The sequence below is a fragment of the Manis pentadactyla genome, chromosome 4, assembly GCF_030020395.1.
Source record: "Manis pentadactyla isolate mManPen7 chromosome 4, mManPen7.hap1, whole genome shotgun sequence".
In the NCBI taxonomy this organism is placed as follows: Eukaryota; Metazoa; Chordata; class Mammalia; order Pholidota; family Manidae; genus Manis; species Manis pentadactyla.
Genome location: NC_080022.1, coordinates 81,242,815 through 81,261,186, shown reverse-complemented (window position 1 = coordinate 81,261,186; position 18,372 = coordinate 81,242,815). Strand labels below are relative to the sequence as shown.

The following is an 18,372-nucleotide window of genomic DNA, read 5'->3' as shown; positions in this document are numbered from 1 at the left end:
TACAAAAAGTTTAGAGATTTAAGTTAAAACTGTTTCAAGCAACCTTTATATAAAATCAGACTGCTTAGTGTTGCCCAAGCTGTAGAACACACAGGATTATAAAACTTTGGTAAAGCACATGCCATCATTCAGCAATGGTTTACCATTGGAGTAGCAGCTATAAATTTAAAAAATGGTTTCTTGAATAAAGCTTTATTTCTGCTTATTATTCCGCTGCAAAAGAAAAATAATGAGTAATTTTACAGTAGCTCCAATCATTCTTTGCTTCCAAAACATTTAAAGGATCTTTACAAAAGATAGTTTGGTAGTTTTAAAATGCTGCTGTAGTGGACACCATCAGTAGAACAAAAAGGCATCCTACAGTATGGGAGAATATATTTGTAAACAACATATCCGACAAGGGGTTAACATCCAAAATATATAAAGAACTCACAAGCCTCTATGCCAAAAAAGCAAATAACCTGACTAAAAAATGGGTGGAAAAATGAACAGACAATTCTCCAAAAAAAGAAATTCAGATGGCCAACAGGCACATGAAAAGATGTTCCACATTGCTAATTATCAGGGAAATGCAAATTAAAACCACAATGAGATATCACCTCACACCAGTTAGAATGGCCAACATCCAAAAGACTAGGAACAAATGCTGGTGAGGATATGGAGAAAGGGGAACCCTCTTACACTGTGGTGGGAATGTAAGCTAGTTCAACCACTGTGGAAAGCAATATGGAGGTTCCTCAAAAACTAAAACTAGAAATACCATTTAACCTGGGAATAGCACTCCTAGGAATTTACCCAAAGAAAACAAGTTCTCAGACTAAAAAAGACATATGCACCCCTATGTTTATCGCAGCACTATTTATAATAGCTAAGATACGGAAGCAACCTAAGTGCCCATCAGTAGATGAACGTACAACAAAGGTGTGGCACATAAACACAATGGTATACTATTCAGCCATAAGAAGAAAACAAATCCTACCATTTGCAACAACATGGATGGAGCTAGAGAGTATTATGTTCAGTCAAATAAGCCAGGCAGAGAAAGACAAGTACCAAATGATTTCCCTCATTTGTGGAATAATGATGAAGCAAAACTGAAAGAACAAAACAGCAGCAGACTCATAGACTCCAAGAAGGGACTAGTGGTTACCAAAGGGGAGGGGTTGGGGAGGGTGGGTGGGTAGAGACAGAGAAGAGGACTGAGAGGTATTCTGATTAGTACACATGGTGTGGGTGGTCATGGGGAAGACAGTGTAGCACAGAGAAGGCAAGTAGTGACTCTGTGGCATCTTACTACACTGATGGACAGTGACTGCAATGGGTTATGGGGGGGACTTGATGATATGGATGAATGTAGTAACCACATTGTTTTTCATGTGAAACCTTCATAAGAGTGTAATATCAATGACACCTTAATAAAAGAAGACGCTGTTGTAGCCAAATGAGTGAAAATAAAATATATCTTTATGATTACATACAGCAGCAATACGACAGGAAGGAGTCCCCTCCATGTCATGGAATTACCACATTTTCTACCTTACTTAAAGAAGGGGTATTGTCCCATTAAAATCTGCCCATACTCCAAAGTCATTAGCCACTGCTAAAAAATAAGCTTAAAAGATATAAAGGATATTAAAATGAAGTACATTAAGAAGCATAACAAGTCTTTTTGAGACTCTTTTTTAGCAGAAATACACAAATCTAAACCTACTCCTACTCTTTTAAAGAGGCAAAAAGGAAAAGACAGATAAATCAATTTACAATGTAGCTTTAGCAGCAAAGTAGAGAAATGAGTTAACTTTTTAAATAAAATTATTCCATATTATGGAATCACAATATTTAAAAATGTTTAATTTGACCAAATACCAAATATACATAACAGAAGCTCAGAAATATTTATTAAGGAGAAAGTTAACAATTAACTTCAAAATAACCATTTCACAATTGGTAAATTTGGATTAAGAGTATAAGGAAGTTCCTTGAATTGTTCTTGCAACCTTTTCTCTATATTTAAATATTTAGTATCAAAATTTATTTTAGAAACTCTTAATAAATTATTTTTTCATTTTTTCTACATCTCAAAACTGAATTTTAAAATGGAGTACCCACAGCAGCAGACTCACAGAACCCAAGAATGGATTAACAGTTACCAAAGGGAAAGGGACTGGGGAGGATGGGTGGGTAGGAAGGGATAAGGGGAAAAAAAGGGGCACTACTACTAGCAGACATAATGTAGGGGAGTGCATGGGGAGGGCTGTACAACACAGAGAAGACAAGTAGTGATTCTATAGCATCTTACTACGCTGATGGACAGTGACTGTAATGGGTTATGTCGGGGGGACTTGACGATGGGGAGAGTCTAGTAAACATAATGTTGCCCATGTAATTGTAGATTAATGATACAAAAAAAAAAAAAATGGAGTACCCAAAAAGTTGATTACTCTATCTAGCAGAATTACAAGCTGGGTCATGCTACATAATAACTTTCCTCTTGTCCACCATCACCAATTAAATTAATGCACCATCTACTCTCAGCAATGCCTTTTTTCCAGGGCATTAAGTCTTTGAGAAAATTTAAATTAGCATCTATTCAATTTGTTAAAAATTCCTAGTTTAGAAGGTATTTTTGGATTACAAAAACATGAAATCACAAAATCTGAATGAAAGGGAAATTAAAAAATAAACTAATCTTCTATACTTAATCATGATTGTGAAGAGTTCTATGTATATATTACTGTTTCTACATATATTTAGCATGTTGTTAATACTGGATATAAACTATATATTTTTGCTACAGGTAATTAACAATGCCATAGTTGGGGAGTCCATATCACTATTAACATATGGCATTTAAATAATAAATTTATCAAAAGAAAAAATACAAAATTCTAAAATTATGTAAAAGGGCATAAATGTCCCCTCTACATTAATTATACAAAAGACTCAAATTACTTGAGCTCATACAAAGCAAAGAGCTCATAAAAACAGAATCTAGCAATAAAATTGACCCTCCTGAAGGTGACATTCTTGGGCAAGGAACAAACATTTCAATTATGCTTATGCTTAAGATAAATTTGTTAGAGAATTCCTCAGCAGAGCACACACACACACACACACACACACACACACACACACACACAAATGACAAAACTCCCCCTACAAACACCCTTCAAGGGAGACCAGACAATAAACTAGCCCTCACTGTGTCTTCTATAAATTTTTTAGGCCTTCACTTTTAAATATGAATACACAGCCAAGAGTGACAGACTGCTTGAGAAAAGCTTCTAACACTAATGCAAAGGATCAAAACAACAAACGGAAGACCTTGAAAAAACAGAAACAATGCAGGGAGCTTAAAAAAAAAAGCCACAGACTTCAAAGAATGATTGCTATAAAAATGAACATCCATACAAAAAGATAAGTCTTGGAAATGAAATTTTAACAAAAAACAAGTTCACTGGATGATAAAGTTAAAAGATATAAGATCTCCTAGAATATAGAATAAATTATCAGAGATGGAAACAGAGAATTCATAAGATTATCAGATCATCAGTCCAGGGGGTCCAACACTCAACTAATAAAGATTCCAGGAAAAAAGTGCAGAAAAAAATGAAAATGAAGAATTTCCTTTTGAACACAAGAAAATTTCTCAGCATGAAGAATGAGCTTCTAGTTTGAGAAAGCTCATCTAGTGCCCTAAAAAATGAATGGAAAAAAAAATTCACACCTACATTCAGTAAAATTCACAAACACTAGCAATATAACATCATCAACAATAAAAAAATGATCATAAAAGCTTCCAAAGGCAGTAAAAAACCCATCGGCTGCTAAGGAAAAAGCAGTCAGCACAGGAATGTGCCTTAACATCCAATGTGGAAGCTAGATTAGTATTTAACCTTGGCTGCATATTAGAATTACCTGGGATGTTTTAAAAAGTAGTGACTAACTGAATCAAAATCCCTTATTCTTAAAATTCACCAAATGATTCTCATCATCTTGCAGCCAAGGGTGAGAACCACTGAACTCAACAGAGTGAGAAGACAAGTAAGGCTTTCAACATGCTTTCCAAATTCCAAGTTGGAATATATGAATACAGCTAATCATCAGTCAAGGTGCAAAAGAAAGACTTTATCAGATCCACAAGACTTAGAAATTTACTTGTACCCTTTCTCAGAAAAAAGCTGCCATTTGCCAAAATGAGAAAGTAAACTGAGGAAAACAAAAGATCCAGAAAACAGGTTATTTAGTGCAGAGAAAAAAATGAAAATATTCCCAAGATCATGATAAAAGTAAATTCAAACATGACTGCTACTGAGTGGGCCTAAAGTGCAATCAATCCTGATGAGAGCAGGAAGATGAGAGACTAACAAGAGATATGGGTGGGGTGGTAATAGAGAGATAAAAATTGATAGATTGATTATGTGGTGCATTTGACCATATTACAATACTGAGGTTTTATAATGTTGTCCATAAGCTTGAGATGAATTAAAAATAAGCAGGCAAAAAACTAAAGCATACAAACAGAAACTTGCAATTTACAAATGCCAGGAAAAACAAAGAGCTGTATATAAAAGAAATTACCAAAGAAGAGCATGTGACTCAGCTATAAACGATAATCAAAATCATGTAATTAATAAACTCTGACTTAACAAAAAATGCAATAACCACCTTGACAGGATGAACATGGCAAGACTGTAGTTTGTCCTCATATTTCCAAGTAGGAAAGAAACATATACTCTCTCAAACTAAAAAATCTAGAAACAGTAACACAAGAATGTTACACTAAAATGCAGAAATAAAGTAAGAGATGAAATAGTGCAAAGAATAGAAAATAATTCGTTTGGGAATGAAAGAGAAGAATGGGGCAGAGAACAGATGTGATCCCGATTAAGTCCTAAGACTATCTGACTTTAAGTTATGTTCATGTATTACTTTTCAAGCTGTTTACTTCGATTAAAATAAAAGGCATGGGACTGATGACAGGTTTCAGGGAGATCTATGTTGAATTCAAGAACCTACACAATTACACATATTCTGAGGCATGTGGTCAGGGCTTTAAATCTATGAAGATATCCTTTTTATTCTCTGAAAGAAAGAAGTCAGAAAATGTGTGGATAAAGCATTCTTCCTCATCCTACAAATCCTCTAAGAAGCAAATCAAGTATATGAGGAATAAAATCTTTATTTCAAATTTGGGAGCACTTAAAAATCTTACTGTCATTCAAAGTTTAAATTTTTTAAGAAATTTTCTGAAAAACATTGTATGTCAGAAAACAGAATTTCAAGAAAAATGTTTTACTGTGATATTCAACTTGGTATCATAAGGAATAAATTCTTTCTTAACAAATAAATGTTAATATCCCAACTAAAAGTTTTAAAATTCATAATGATCAATTACACTGATTAATGACATAGTATGTAGAAGACTATAATGAAAAAATACACACAGCACTAACTTCAGAAACTGAAGGAAATGTCTAAAAATTTTTTTTCCTTCTAATAAATATTCTCAATATAAGTCCCTGAAATGCTTTGACATTTTCCTCCAACTCACCTCATTAATTTCAGACATCCAACTTAGTGACATTTTTTAAACCCCCACTATGGCATTTATTTATACTGCATTTAAATTTTTCTGTTTATTTGTTTCTACCCGTCTATAAATTGTCAGCTCTGCAGGGCTTGGTACAGGGTGTCTCCTGTTCACTGTTATGTCTTTATCATAGAATAGCACAATGCCTAGCACATGGGAGACACTTGATAAATATCTATTAAGTAAATGAACAAATACATAATTTGACTTAATACTTACACCTAATTTAGAACCTACTTTCTCCTTATTAAGATAATGCTTAAATATGAAACAAATTATTTTCCATACATGTAGGAGGAAAGTGAGTAGAAATGTACCTTTCAATGAGTGTTCCATTTTGAATCATCCAAACATCACAGTATGTTCGAGACACCAGCATAACAGCAATAAGTACCAAGTAACCTGTCTAAAATAAACCAGGTATAATAAATTAAATAAATTTAGAAATTATAAGAAACACGACCTTGTTAAGAGTTTCTGGTTTCTAAATTCTAAGCTTTATTTTAGCTTTAATATAGTTGGGTGATATTTTACCTATTAGGCAACTCTTTACAAATTTAAAAATATAAATAGAAAAGGATAGATCATTTTGTCTTCCAGAACTCAAAAGTGAATCCCAGGCAGATAAACAACTTTCATACAATTAGTAAATTACAGAAGCTGGCAGTATAATGTAGATTACCTGAATCACAGTGTATTGTGATTGCCTTGTATTTTTAATATACAAGCCTAATAAAGAAAAATGACAATAACTCGATATACAGTTAAACTAACAGCTACTGAAGCCTAAAATTTTGCCTAAGTAGAATAAATTTGGTGTAATTTGTTAAAAAGTCTCTAATAGTGGCTCTGTCCTCATAGTGCTTTCAATTTAGTTATTAAGGCAAGATTTACACATAAAAAATAAGAAAATAGCAATTCAAGTAAATATACTTGCATTGCTTCATGTAATAACTGGAAGGATGAGAAGGTCTGGGGTAACACAAGAGGATTATGCCATTAGAAAACATTAAATAGGCCAAGCAAAACAAAGGAGAGAATGAAGATTATGAGTGTAAAAAAGGTGAAGGATCTATGGAAAATAACAGATCAAAACCATATGAATTACGATATTGCATATCCAGCAGAATTTTGGCAATATAAAACTACTGCAAGCTTCCAGAGAGAACAAAATGTTAAAAGGTGTTTGGGGAACATTACTTAAGCAATGCTACAGAAAATGGATTATCAAAGGGGATGGAGGGTGAGTAAGAAGTCAATTATCCCTCTGTGTGAAAAGAAAATGTACCCTCCAACCTTGCACACACACACACACACACTCAAAGGTGACCTTCAACTTTCTAAATAGGAAGAATAATGACAATAACATAAAAGCTAAAGTCAGGAAAAAGGGCATGCGGTAGGGAGGATATTTGTAGGATAAAGTGTTTCATTTCAAAGTTATGGGATTCAGCATTTGTTTCTTAGGCAATTTTTACAAAAACAAATATTGTTTTAAAAAATATGAAGAAACTGAAAATACAGCCCTTTAAGTGAAAGATAAGGCAGGGAGTCATAACGTGAAGTACTAAGAAAGTCGTAAAGAAGACAAAAATATCAAAGAAAATCTGGGTAACTGAGTGGTGACAGCTGCTACCTTAGTGTTTGTCAGAGTTGCCAGCAAGGTATTCCACCATCTCAAAGTTAGGTATTAAACTAAATTACATTAAATTAAATTGGTAAGAGAAGAACCTATTAACTTTAATAAACGCTATCTGTAGGTGGCACTTTAACTGTAATGTTAAGTGTTAATTCAGACAGTCTCAATCCTAAATTAATCATTTGAGGTATAAAAGTAACATTAAACAAAGATTTTTTATTTTTTCCCTTCATCTTACATTCTTGATTTAATTTTCCTTAAAATAAATACCAGATTTACTTGTTTCACTTTAGCAAAATCTGACAAACTGATTACTGACAGTCCTGAAATGTCTTTATACAAAAGATGTCCTTAGAATCATCACTATTCCCATTATTAATGGGTCCACAAAACATGTCAGAATCTAAAGATCTGCACAGATTTAGGCAGTCCTTCACCTTATGATATGTATGAACTTCTCCATATTCATATACAGTATTTTCATTTCTGTTCACAAGTCAATTAATCTCTCTATAACTACCTGCATTATTATTTGACTTTTAAGGAAGCTCATTACATTGTCTTGAGCTGGAGTTAAACTTAGATTTTTGTATCTCTCAAACAGATTACAAAATAACTCTGTGGCATGGCTAGACGTAGATAAAACTAGAAGGTTGACCAAGTTAGGCCCTTCTACCTTCCTTACTAACTCCAGAGATCTACTCAATGTCTCAAATTCATTTCATGCTCTGCAAACCCCTGCTAGCAGGTTAAGTGAGCATTAAGCCATTAACTGATAGGACTCTTTCCATAGAAGCTTACATTTTAAATAAGGATTCTTTTAAAGCCAGGTGGGTTATAAACTGAGAAAATGATTAATTATGCCTGAAGACACATGGAAATTCTTCACAAAGATCATGAACATTAAGCTCTTTTTTAAACAAATTTGTTTTACTGGGGAAGGGGGTCAGATTGTCACAGATATGAGGTCATTAGAGCATAAGAACACAGAGCCTAAGCATAAAACAGCAAAGAAGTGTCTGATGATACTGAAAGGAAGGTCCCAGTAAGATTGTGGGCTACCCTATAAGAAAAATGAAGCCAAATGTTTTCATTAGGGTTTTAGAAAGAAGGCTAGGGGAAGAAGCAAAAAGACCAATTAGGAGATTACAGTAATCCAGGCAAGACATAGTGAGAACAGAGGAAATGGAAAGATAGAAACTAAGAGAACTCAAGGATACTTGGATAAAACATTTAAAATATAAGGGAGGGAGCAAATTTACAGAGTGGCAGTGTGATCTCATTTTTATTAAAATATATGCTCTCATACAAGAAAACTATACACTAAAATAATGATAGAATTCTAAGTGGGAGGCTAACAGGCACCAAGATGAAAGATATTTATATGTATTTTCCAATTTTTATTCAAGGACCATATATTATCTCTAATTAGGGAAAAATAAAATGTTATTAAATTCTTTTTAAGAGTTTCTTAAGGTGCAGGTACCCATGTTGAGTACCTTCAACAAGCATGGTGCTGAAGTGAGGGAAAAGGAGAGCAAGCCTGATGTGATGAAGGAATGTGCATTCTCTGCAGGAATCACAGGGTTTTTGGGACATCTTACCCTTTTCCTACTAGTAACAGATCATAAGGCTAATGCTTTCTAAAATTTAAACAGTGGGCAACATTATGTTTTAAGAAGAAAAATTTGGTAGAAAAGATTGAACAGGAGATTCTTTGAAGTGAGACTAAAAAACACTGTAATACTGAGGAAAGACTATTTAGAAAGAAAAATTATCAGATCCCAGTAACGAAAAGAATGAGGTATGGGGAAGAGAAATCTTTGTCCAAAGATGATATTTCTGGCTGTATAAAAGGTGATTAAAGATGGAGTACACTGCATCATTTTAATATTTTTTAATCATTAAAAGTTATCAAATATGATGATCTTAATAAAAGGACAAAGGAAAAGATAATAAAGCTTATTCCTACAACAACTTTATTTCCTGAAAATACTTGAAAAATTCAGATAGCATTCTGGTTATCTTAAAAATACATTTAATAAACATATTCCATGTCAATGTGACTCATTAACATCTCAATAAAAAGATGTCATTTTAAATATAATCCTGTTTTTATTAATAGTATTTATAATAAAGCAATAGCATTCAGAGTAGCTGCACTGAAGTACTCCAGTATTTCACAAAAAATATTATAGCATAACATTTCATAAACAAGAGAAAACTAATTAAGAACTGGCACTCAACATGGGTACCTGCACAATAGGCAGTGACTTAAAGAAAAATATTTAGTAGTCTTCACTATGTACATAGAAAACATTTGACCTGAGCATAACAAAAGTTTTATAACTGTACTGTTCTGATCTCATGTAATCTTGAAAATCAAACACTTATCATGGTCATTTCATATGACTCACCTCTTTACAAAACGTTCTAGGAACCATGATTTTCAGAATCCGTGCGAGCCTTAAAAAAAACACTTTGTCCACCACAGCACGTTCTTTTTTTCCCTCTTTCTACATTAAAACAAAATAAAAAGCTTTTAAGAATGGTATAATAAATCTACAACAATAAAATCAAAGAACTATGTTTCATTTAAATCAATATAAACAAATATCAAGATGGATACTGCATTTACAGAGCACAGACTTGTACTTCTCTTCATATTCATACATGCTTTTAAGAAAGTAAGATGCTATCAAAACCTGAGTGAGGAGCTCCGGAGCCATGGGACTACCTGAGAGAAGAACACCACAAGCAGAAGCAGCAGCAAGTGCAAAACACCAAGGTGAAAGCCTGCTTAATGTGCTTGAGGAACAACACAGCAGCCAGTCTGGCAGGAGCAGTAAGCAAGATAGAGTGTGGAAGACGAGGTCAGAGAGACACAAACTTACTGTTTATCACCCACTTTCTGATTAACAGCATAATTTTTTAAAATCCTGAACAAGAATTTCCCTGATACTAATTACAGGAAGCTTTTAGATTCCTAATTTTATCGTTTATCATTTCCAATATGCAATCTGCCAGTTCACTCTCTCTCATAAATTCAAAGACAGACAAGCTTCCTTCACTCACACAGCTCATACTTTATCTGGGGAAACAGATAAAAATTAACCAATAAGGTGAGGTCCAGAAAAAAGATGGTGGAATAGGAAGGAAAGGTGGAAACCTCCTCCCAAAAACACACACAAAAAGTAAATACAGCAAATACATCTCAACTTGAAAATGACTTGAAGACTGCAGAACAGACCACCTATACCTGAGGAAGAAGAGAAGTCCACACGGAAAAGGGTAAAGTGGCAGAACCGAGATTCAGATCTGGACCCAGACCCTCACCGCTCCCCAGCCTACAGCCAGGAGAAAGAGGAACAGAGTGGGGAGAGTGGAGGAGCACAGCCAGGAGCCCTGCACACCTGGCCCTGGAGATCTGCTCCAGGAGCATGAACCCATACTACACTGGGTTCCAGTGATTAGTGGGGCTGGACACCAGGGACAAGTGGAATACTCCAGGAGGCTGAGGCTCCAGCCATTGTGAAGGCCAGGCATGTTCCGCCAGCCCTGAGACCCAAAGCAGAGTGACAGTTTCAAACTCTTGCCAGCAGTGGGAGGGAGGCCAGAGGGACGAGAGTTAGATGGAAATCTCTCCTCAGGAGAAAGGCAGGTGGAGGATGCCCCTCCCAGCCCTTCCTTGTCCCAAGAGATTAGGGACTGCCGGGAGGCCAGATGCTCCATCCCCCTTGCTGGCAACACAGCCCCAAGGATCTTCCCTGCATGCACTGTTTATATAATTAAGATAGACTATTATACAGTAAGAAAGCTATCCCTGAACCTTTGGCAACCACAAAATTAAAGCCTACAATAAATACACACATACATACCTACATAAAAGAGAAATCCAATTACAACACTAAAGAAAACCATCAATAACAAGAGAAGAGTATAAGAGAGGAGGAGACGAACAGATAGGAGTTATAAAAAACAGTCAGAAAACAATTATTAAAATGGCAGTAAGTACATATCTATCAATAAACACCTAGACGTAAATGGACAGAATGCACCAATCAAAAGACACAGTGGCAGAATGGATAAAGAACAAGACCCATCTATATGCTGCCCACAAGAGACTCATTTCAGACCCAAAGACATGCAGAGACTTAAAATGCAAGGATGGAAAAAGATACTCCATGCAAATAATAGGGAGAAAAAAGCAAGATTAGCAGTACCTATATCAGACAAAATTGATTTCAAAACAAAGTAACAAGACAAAAAAGTATATGACATAATGGTAAAAGGCTCAGTCCCATAAGAGGATATAACTGATACAAATATCTACGCACCCAACATAGTAGAACCTAAATATGTAAAACAAATACTAACAGAATTAAAGGGGGAAACAGATTGCAACACATTCATTGAGGAAACTTTAACACACCACTCACATCAATAGACAGATCAACCAGACAGAAAATAAACAAGGAAACAGAAGAACTAAACAATACATTAGATTAAATGGACTTGACAGACATCTACAGAACAGTCCACGCAAAAGGAGCAGGGTATATTTTTCTCAAGTGTACATGGAATATTCTCCAGAACAGATCACATACTAGGCCACAAGAAGAGCCTCAATAAATTCAGAAAGATTGAAATTGCATCAAGCAGGTTCTCAGACCACAATGGTATGAAACTAGAAATAAATTACACAAAGAAAACAAAAAAGCCTACAAATACATGGAGACTAAATATAATCAATGGATTAATGAACCAATTAAAACAGAAACCAAGCAATACATGGAGACAAATGAAAATAAAAACACAATGACCCAAAATCTGTGGGCTGCAGCAAAGGCAGTTCTAAAAGGAAAGTACATAGCAATACAGGCTTACCTCAAGAAACAAGAAGAATCCCAATAAACAGTCTAAAATCACAAAGAAACTAGAAAAAGAAGAATAAATGAAAACCCAAAGTCAGTAGAAGGAGGGACATAATAAAGATCAGAGCAGAAATAAACAAAATAGAGAATAAAAAATAGAAAAAAAAAATCAATGAAATCAGAAGCTGGTTCCTTGCAAAAATAAACAAAATAGATAAACCCTAGCAAGACTTATCAAGAAAAAGAGAATGTACACACATAAATAGAATCAGAAACAAAGAAGGAATAATCACAATGGACACCACAGAAATACAATTATTAGAGAATACTATGAAAATCTATATGCTAACAAACTGGACAACCTAGAAGAAATGGACAACTTCCTAGAAAAATACAACCTTCCAAGACTGATCCAGGAAGAAACAGAAAGTCTGAACAGACCAATTACCAGCAATGAAATTGAATTGGTAATCAAAAAACTCCAAAAACACAAAATGCCAGGTCCAGATGGCTTCACAGTCAAATTCTATCAAACATTTTTAGAAGAGCTAATACACATCCTTCTTAAGGTATTCCAAAAAGTACAAGAGGAGGGAATATTTCCAAACTCATTCTACGAGGCCAGCATCACTCTAACAGCAAAAACAGACAGAGACACAACAAAAAAGAAAATTACAGACCAATATCCCTGATGAACATAGATGCAAAAATCCTCAAAAAAATATTAGCAAACCAAACTCAAAAATACATCCCAAAGATCATACATCATGACCAAGTCAGATTTATTGCAGGGATGCAAGGATGGTACAATATTCATAAATCTGTCAGTATCATATACCACATTAACAAAAAGAAGGATAAAAACCACATGATCATCTCAACAGATGCTGAAAAAGCATTTGACAAAATTCAACATCCATTCATGATAAAAACCCTCAACAAAATGCGTATAGAGGGTACTTACCTCAACATAATAAAGGTCATATATGACAAACCCATAGCCAACATCATACTTAATAGTAAAAAGCTGAAAGCTTTTCCTCTAAGATCGGGAACAAGACAAGGATGTCCACTCTCACCACTTTTATTCAACATAGTACTGGAGGTCCTATTCACAGCAATCAGACAATACAAAGAGATAAAAGGCACTCAAATTGGTAAGGAAGAAGTTAAACTGTCACTATTTGCAGATGACATGATATTATACATAGAAAACCTCAAAAACTAGTTCAGAATAACTGAATCCAGCAAAGTTGCAGGATACAAAATTAATACACAGAAATCTACTGCATTCCTATATACTAGCAACAAACTAGCAGAAAGAGAAATCAGGAAAACTCCATTTACAATTGCATCAAAAAGAATAAAATACCTAGGAATAAACCTAATAAAGGAGGTGAAAGACCTTTACTCTGAAAATTACAAGACACTCATGAGAGATATTAAAGAAGATACCAATAAATGGAAATGTGTCCCATGCTCATGGATAGGAGGAATGAATATTATCAAAATGGCCATCTTGCCCAAAGCAATTTACATATTCAGTGCGATCCCTATCAAAATACCAAAAGCATTCTTCATGAACTAGAATAGTTCTAGCATTCATATGGAAACACAAAGGACCCCAAATAGCCAAAGCAATCCTGAGAAAGAAAAACAAAGCTGGGGAGATTATGCTCCCTGACTTCAAGCTCTACTACAAAGCTACAGGAGTCAAAACAATTTGGTACTGGCACAAGAACAGACCCATAGATCAATGGAACGGAATCAAAAGTCCAGATACAAACCCATTCATCTATGATCAATTAATATATGACAAAGGAGCCATGAATATACAATGGGGAAAAAACATCCTCTTCAACAACTGGTGTTGACAAAACTGGACAGCTATATGTAAAAAAATGAAACTGGATTATTGTTTAACTACATATACAAAAGTAAACTTGAAAGGGATCAAAGACCTGGATGTAAGTCATGAAATCATAAAACTCTAAGAAGAAAACATAGGTAAAAATCTCTTAAATATATGCATGAGAAATTTTTCCTGGATACATCTCCTCAGACAAGGGGAACAAAACAGAAAATGAACAAGTGGGACTGCAACAAACTAAAAAGCTTCTGTACAGCAAAGGACACCATCAGCAGAACAAAAAGACAACCTACAGTATGGAAGAATAAATTTGTAAATGACCCATCTAATAAGGGGTTAATATCCAAAATATATAAAGAACTCTTAAGCCTCAACAACCAAAAAACAACCCCATTAAAAAACGGGCAGAGGACCTGAAGAGACACTTCTTCAAAGAAGAAATACAAATGGCCAACAGGCACATGAAAAGATGCTCCACATCACTAATCATCAGGGAAATGCAAATTAAAATCACAATGAAATATCACCTCACACCAGTCAGAATGGCCACTATCCAAAAGATAAACAACAAATGCTGGCGAGGATGCAGAGAAAGGGGAACCCTGCAACACTGTTGGTGGCAATGTAAATTGGTGCAACCATTGTGGAAAGCAAACTGGAGGTTCCTCAAAAAACTAAAAAGAGAAATACTATTTGACCCAGTAATTCCACTCCTAGGAACTTATCTAAAGAAAACAAAATCCCTGATTTGAAAAGATACATGCACCCCTATGTTTATTGCTGTACTATTTGCAACAGCCAAGATATGGAAGCAACCTAAATGTCCATCAGTAGATGAATGGATAAATAAGATGTGGTACATGTACATGACAGAATATTATTCAGCCATAAAAAGAAAAGAAATCCTGCCATCTGCAACAACATGGATGGATCTAGAGGGTATTATGCTCAGTGAAATAAGCCAGGCAGCAGAAAAGACAAATACCATATGATTTCACTTATTTGTGGAATATAAAAACAAAGCAAAACAGAAGGAACAAAACAGCAGTACACTCATAGACACTAAGAAGTGACTAGTCATTACCAAAGGGGAGGGGTTGGGGTGGATGCAGGAGCGGAGGGGAAGGGGGATAAAGGGGTACAACAATTTGCAATCACAATATAAGTCGATCACAGGGACTTTTGAACAACTGTAATATCAAAACCAATATTAAGATTGTATATTAACAACATATTAATTAAAAAAAAAGAATGCCAATTTGTTATAAAATGAATACATGCATATGCTTATAAAAATATAAATAAATAACAAAGCAATAAATAAATAGTTACAGAACGAGTAGGCAGGATCATAAGTAAAAGAATAACTCAAACAAGATGACAGGAAAGGTATTTTTAGGGAGGCGACATTAAAGCTGAGGCAAAGTGAAGCCACATAATCTAGTGGGAAGGATAGTAAAGCAAACAGGACACCAAGCAGTTTACTATGCTCTTGACAAATACACTATAGTAAATCCTTTCAGACAAACTTTAGTCTAAGTATGCTTTCATTAAACTAATTCTAACTTGATGAACCTCATTTGAATAGTTTACATACTGAATTAGAATAAAAATAAGCTACTGTCTGCATGTCAGACACTGTGCTAAGTAGTGTATATATAAAATTCCAATAGGCACTAAGTGTATTACAGAACTGTAAACCAAGAAAGGAAGTTTGAAGGCACTGTGTTTGTAGAGTTAGATCGGGAAGACCAAGATAAGAAGAACTGGGTAAGAATCAGCTGACCCTGTAATTGTTGGAACAAGAGTTCAGATCTTTCAAACCTTACGAAGGTTACAAACCTCACCCTACTGAGTTACAGCCCAGTCTACTTCATTCACACATGCATGTACTTATTCGTTCAGTGCTATTTACTTGGTCTCCAAGGCACTGTTCTAAATGATGGTGACACAGCAGTAAACAAAACAGATAAAAAAGCCCTACTCAGTTTATTTACTTCAGCTACCCTATTCTCCCCAAGCTAAACCTTTCAACTTCAACTTAAATCTCCCCTTTTACTTCCCCCAACTGGGAAATAAAGGAAAAAAAAAAAAAAGAATAAAGAGAAGGCAATACAAACCAACTACCTTTTAAAAAAAAAATTCTACTCTCAAGTTTTTCCCCTCATTACCGCCTCCCTACCTCACTTCATACCATCTGCAGTCAATAACCTTTCTCCAATCCTAGCTTGAACTGTAGGGCCATCTTGTGACTTAACACAGAGGAATACTAACAGCTGCTCTCAAGAAATGATCTAGGGCAAAAATGAGGAAGCTTTTTTTTTTAAGTTCATTCTAAGAAAATAACATTGAAGCACTTTAAAATATTAGCAGTAACCTAGTATATAATTATTCTTCCTCTTTTTTTTCTGTTGCTACTGTCATTGCACCTATTTCTTAAGCTGTCTGAAAGCCCAACTTGATTTACATTACATTTCAATCCATGAAGGGAACTATATACTTCCTAATGTAATCATAGCATTTCCTGCAAAGAAACACCTGGATTGGAGGGCTGGCTAAGAAAGGCTGGAGAAATAGCAACACTCTATCATTTCTCACATAATAAAATTCGTATTTGAAATCAGTCTAAATGAGAATACCTACAAAGATAGTGTATTTCATAAACACTACTAGGCTCTCCTGAAAATTCATTTTAATTTCACAACTGACTTTTCCCCTCTAAACTTCATAGTACAAAAATCATTTTAATGACATAAATTAATATGTGTATTATAGAAATAGGAAATAAACCATTATGAGGTGACAAGGTCAAAGGATAATAAAAAGTTCCTATTGATGTGTCAATCAACCTAGAAAGGTGAGATCAACCAGACTTGACTGAAAAAGGCAGATGTGTGAAACAGCAAACAGAAGGCCATATGGTGCTGACAAGAATGTAAACATTCCTGTACACTGTTGAGGTGTCAACTGGTACAGTATTATATAACATCTATCAAAATGTAAAATACATATTGACTGTAAAATATAAAATAACCCAGTAAATTAACTTTTAGGAACTTATCCTACAAGTATTCCTGCACATATAGACACATAAGTGAAAAAAACTCTCACACTGTTTGTAATATAAAATATAATTTTAATATACAATTAAATTGTATAATACACAATTTAAAATTATACGATTACATAACATGCAATAATAATATATAATTAAAAACTTAAGTGTAAATCAATGAGATATCACATAAATTATAGTAAATTTATGCAATGAAAATTCTACACAATTGTAAAAAAGGAAGCAGCTCCTATTCATACAACAGAATACTATAGAGCAGCTAAATAAACCAGATCTACAACTATGAATGTACAAATCTAAAACACATTATGCTGAATTAAGAGTAGAATGATACATATAATTATTCAATTTATAAAATTCTTCAATATGCAAAATAGTATAACTATATGCAAGGGAGTACTAAGTACCAAACACAGCAGTGTTTATCTTTACAGAGTCTGAATTTTGTACCATGTATATTACATTAAAGTTAAATGAGTAAGTATTTTAAAAACAAGTCAACTCTTTACCCTCTTTTCTAACTCTTAATTTGTTTTCTTCTTAAATCTCAGGTCTTGTGAAAGCTCTTTCATCCCACCTCATCCCACTAAAGATTATAAAGAATTTTAACGAAAAAAAACTTCCTCTTTAACTGCTTTCCTTTATGTGACACATTCACTGTGAAAACATTAGAAAATTCTGATAAGCAAAAATAAGGAGTCTATACCTTCTATTTAGAGATATCAACTGTTAATATTTCTCACATGCTACCAAATTTCATTTTAGCATGAATATATATGCATCTGTATTCACTTCCCATAAATTTTACAAATGTGTTATCTGTGTGCATACTGTCTTGTATCCTCTTTTTTGCCAACCATTTAATCTAACCTAAATTCATCTTGCTCACATACATGACCAATAAATAAGTATACACTAAAAAAAGGTACAAAAAAATAGGAATTAAAAAACAAGTGAATGAATTTAGCTGTACTGACTAGTTTCAATGATGTCCTAAAACCTAAACATATGAAAATATGCAGATAGTGTACATAACCAACATAACTAAGGTTTGATTACTCAGATATAATTTAAATAAGATATTATGAAGATGGAGATATGCCACCAGACTGCAGATAGACATATCTTGCCCCATTTTTTAACACCTAAAAAAAGATTATGGAAACTAAAACAGCAATTTTTATGTCAATCTCCAGGATATAGTAGATTAGTGGTTGCCAGGGGCTAAGAGGATAGAATAATGAGGAGTGACTGCTAATGAGTATGGGATTTCTGTTTGGAGAGTTGAAAATATTCTAAAGCTACATTAAATAATAATAA

At 34.2% G+C, this 18,372-nt stretch overlaps 1 protein-coding gene across 3 annotated transcripts in view; it reads right to left on the bottom strand.

The window, feature by feature from the left end:
• ABCD3 (ATP binding cassette subfamily D member 3) overlaps positions 1-18,372 on the bottom strand; it is an 80,696-nt gene that overhangs the window by 43,127 nt on the left and 19,197 nt on the right. For all 3 annotated transcript variants that reach the window (XM_057500439.1, XM_057500438.1, XM_036906504.2), the window contains exons 3-4: positions 9,650-9,748; positions 5,911-5,999 (exon numbers count right to left, since the gene is read on the bottom strand). In XM_057500439.1, coding sequence (XP_057356422.1) covers positions 5,911-5,999; positions 9,650-9,748 — 188 coding nt within the window. The remainder of the gene's footprint in view (positions 1-5,910; positions 6,000-9,649; positions 9,749-18,372) is intronic.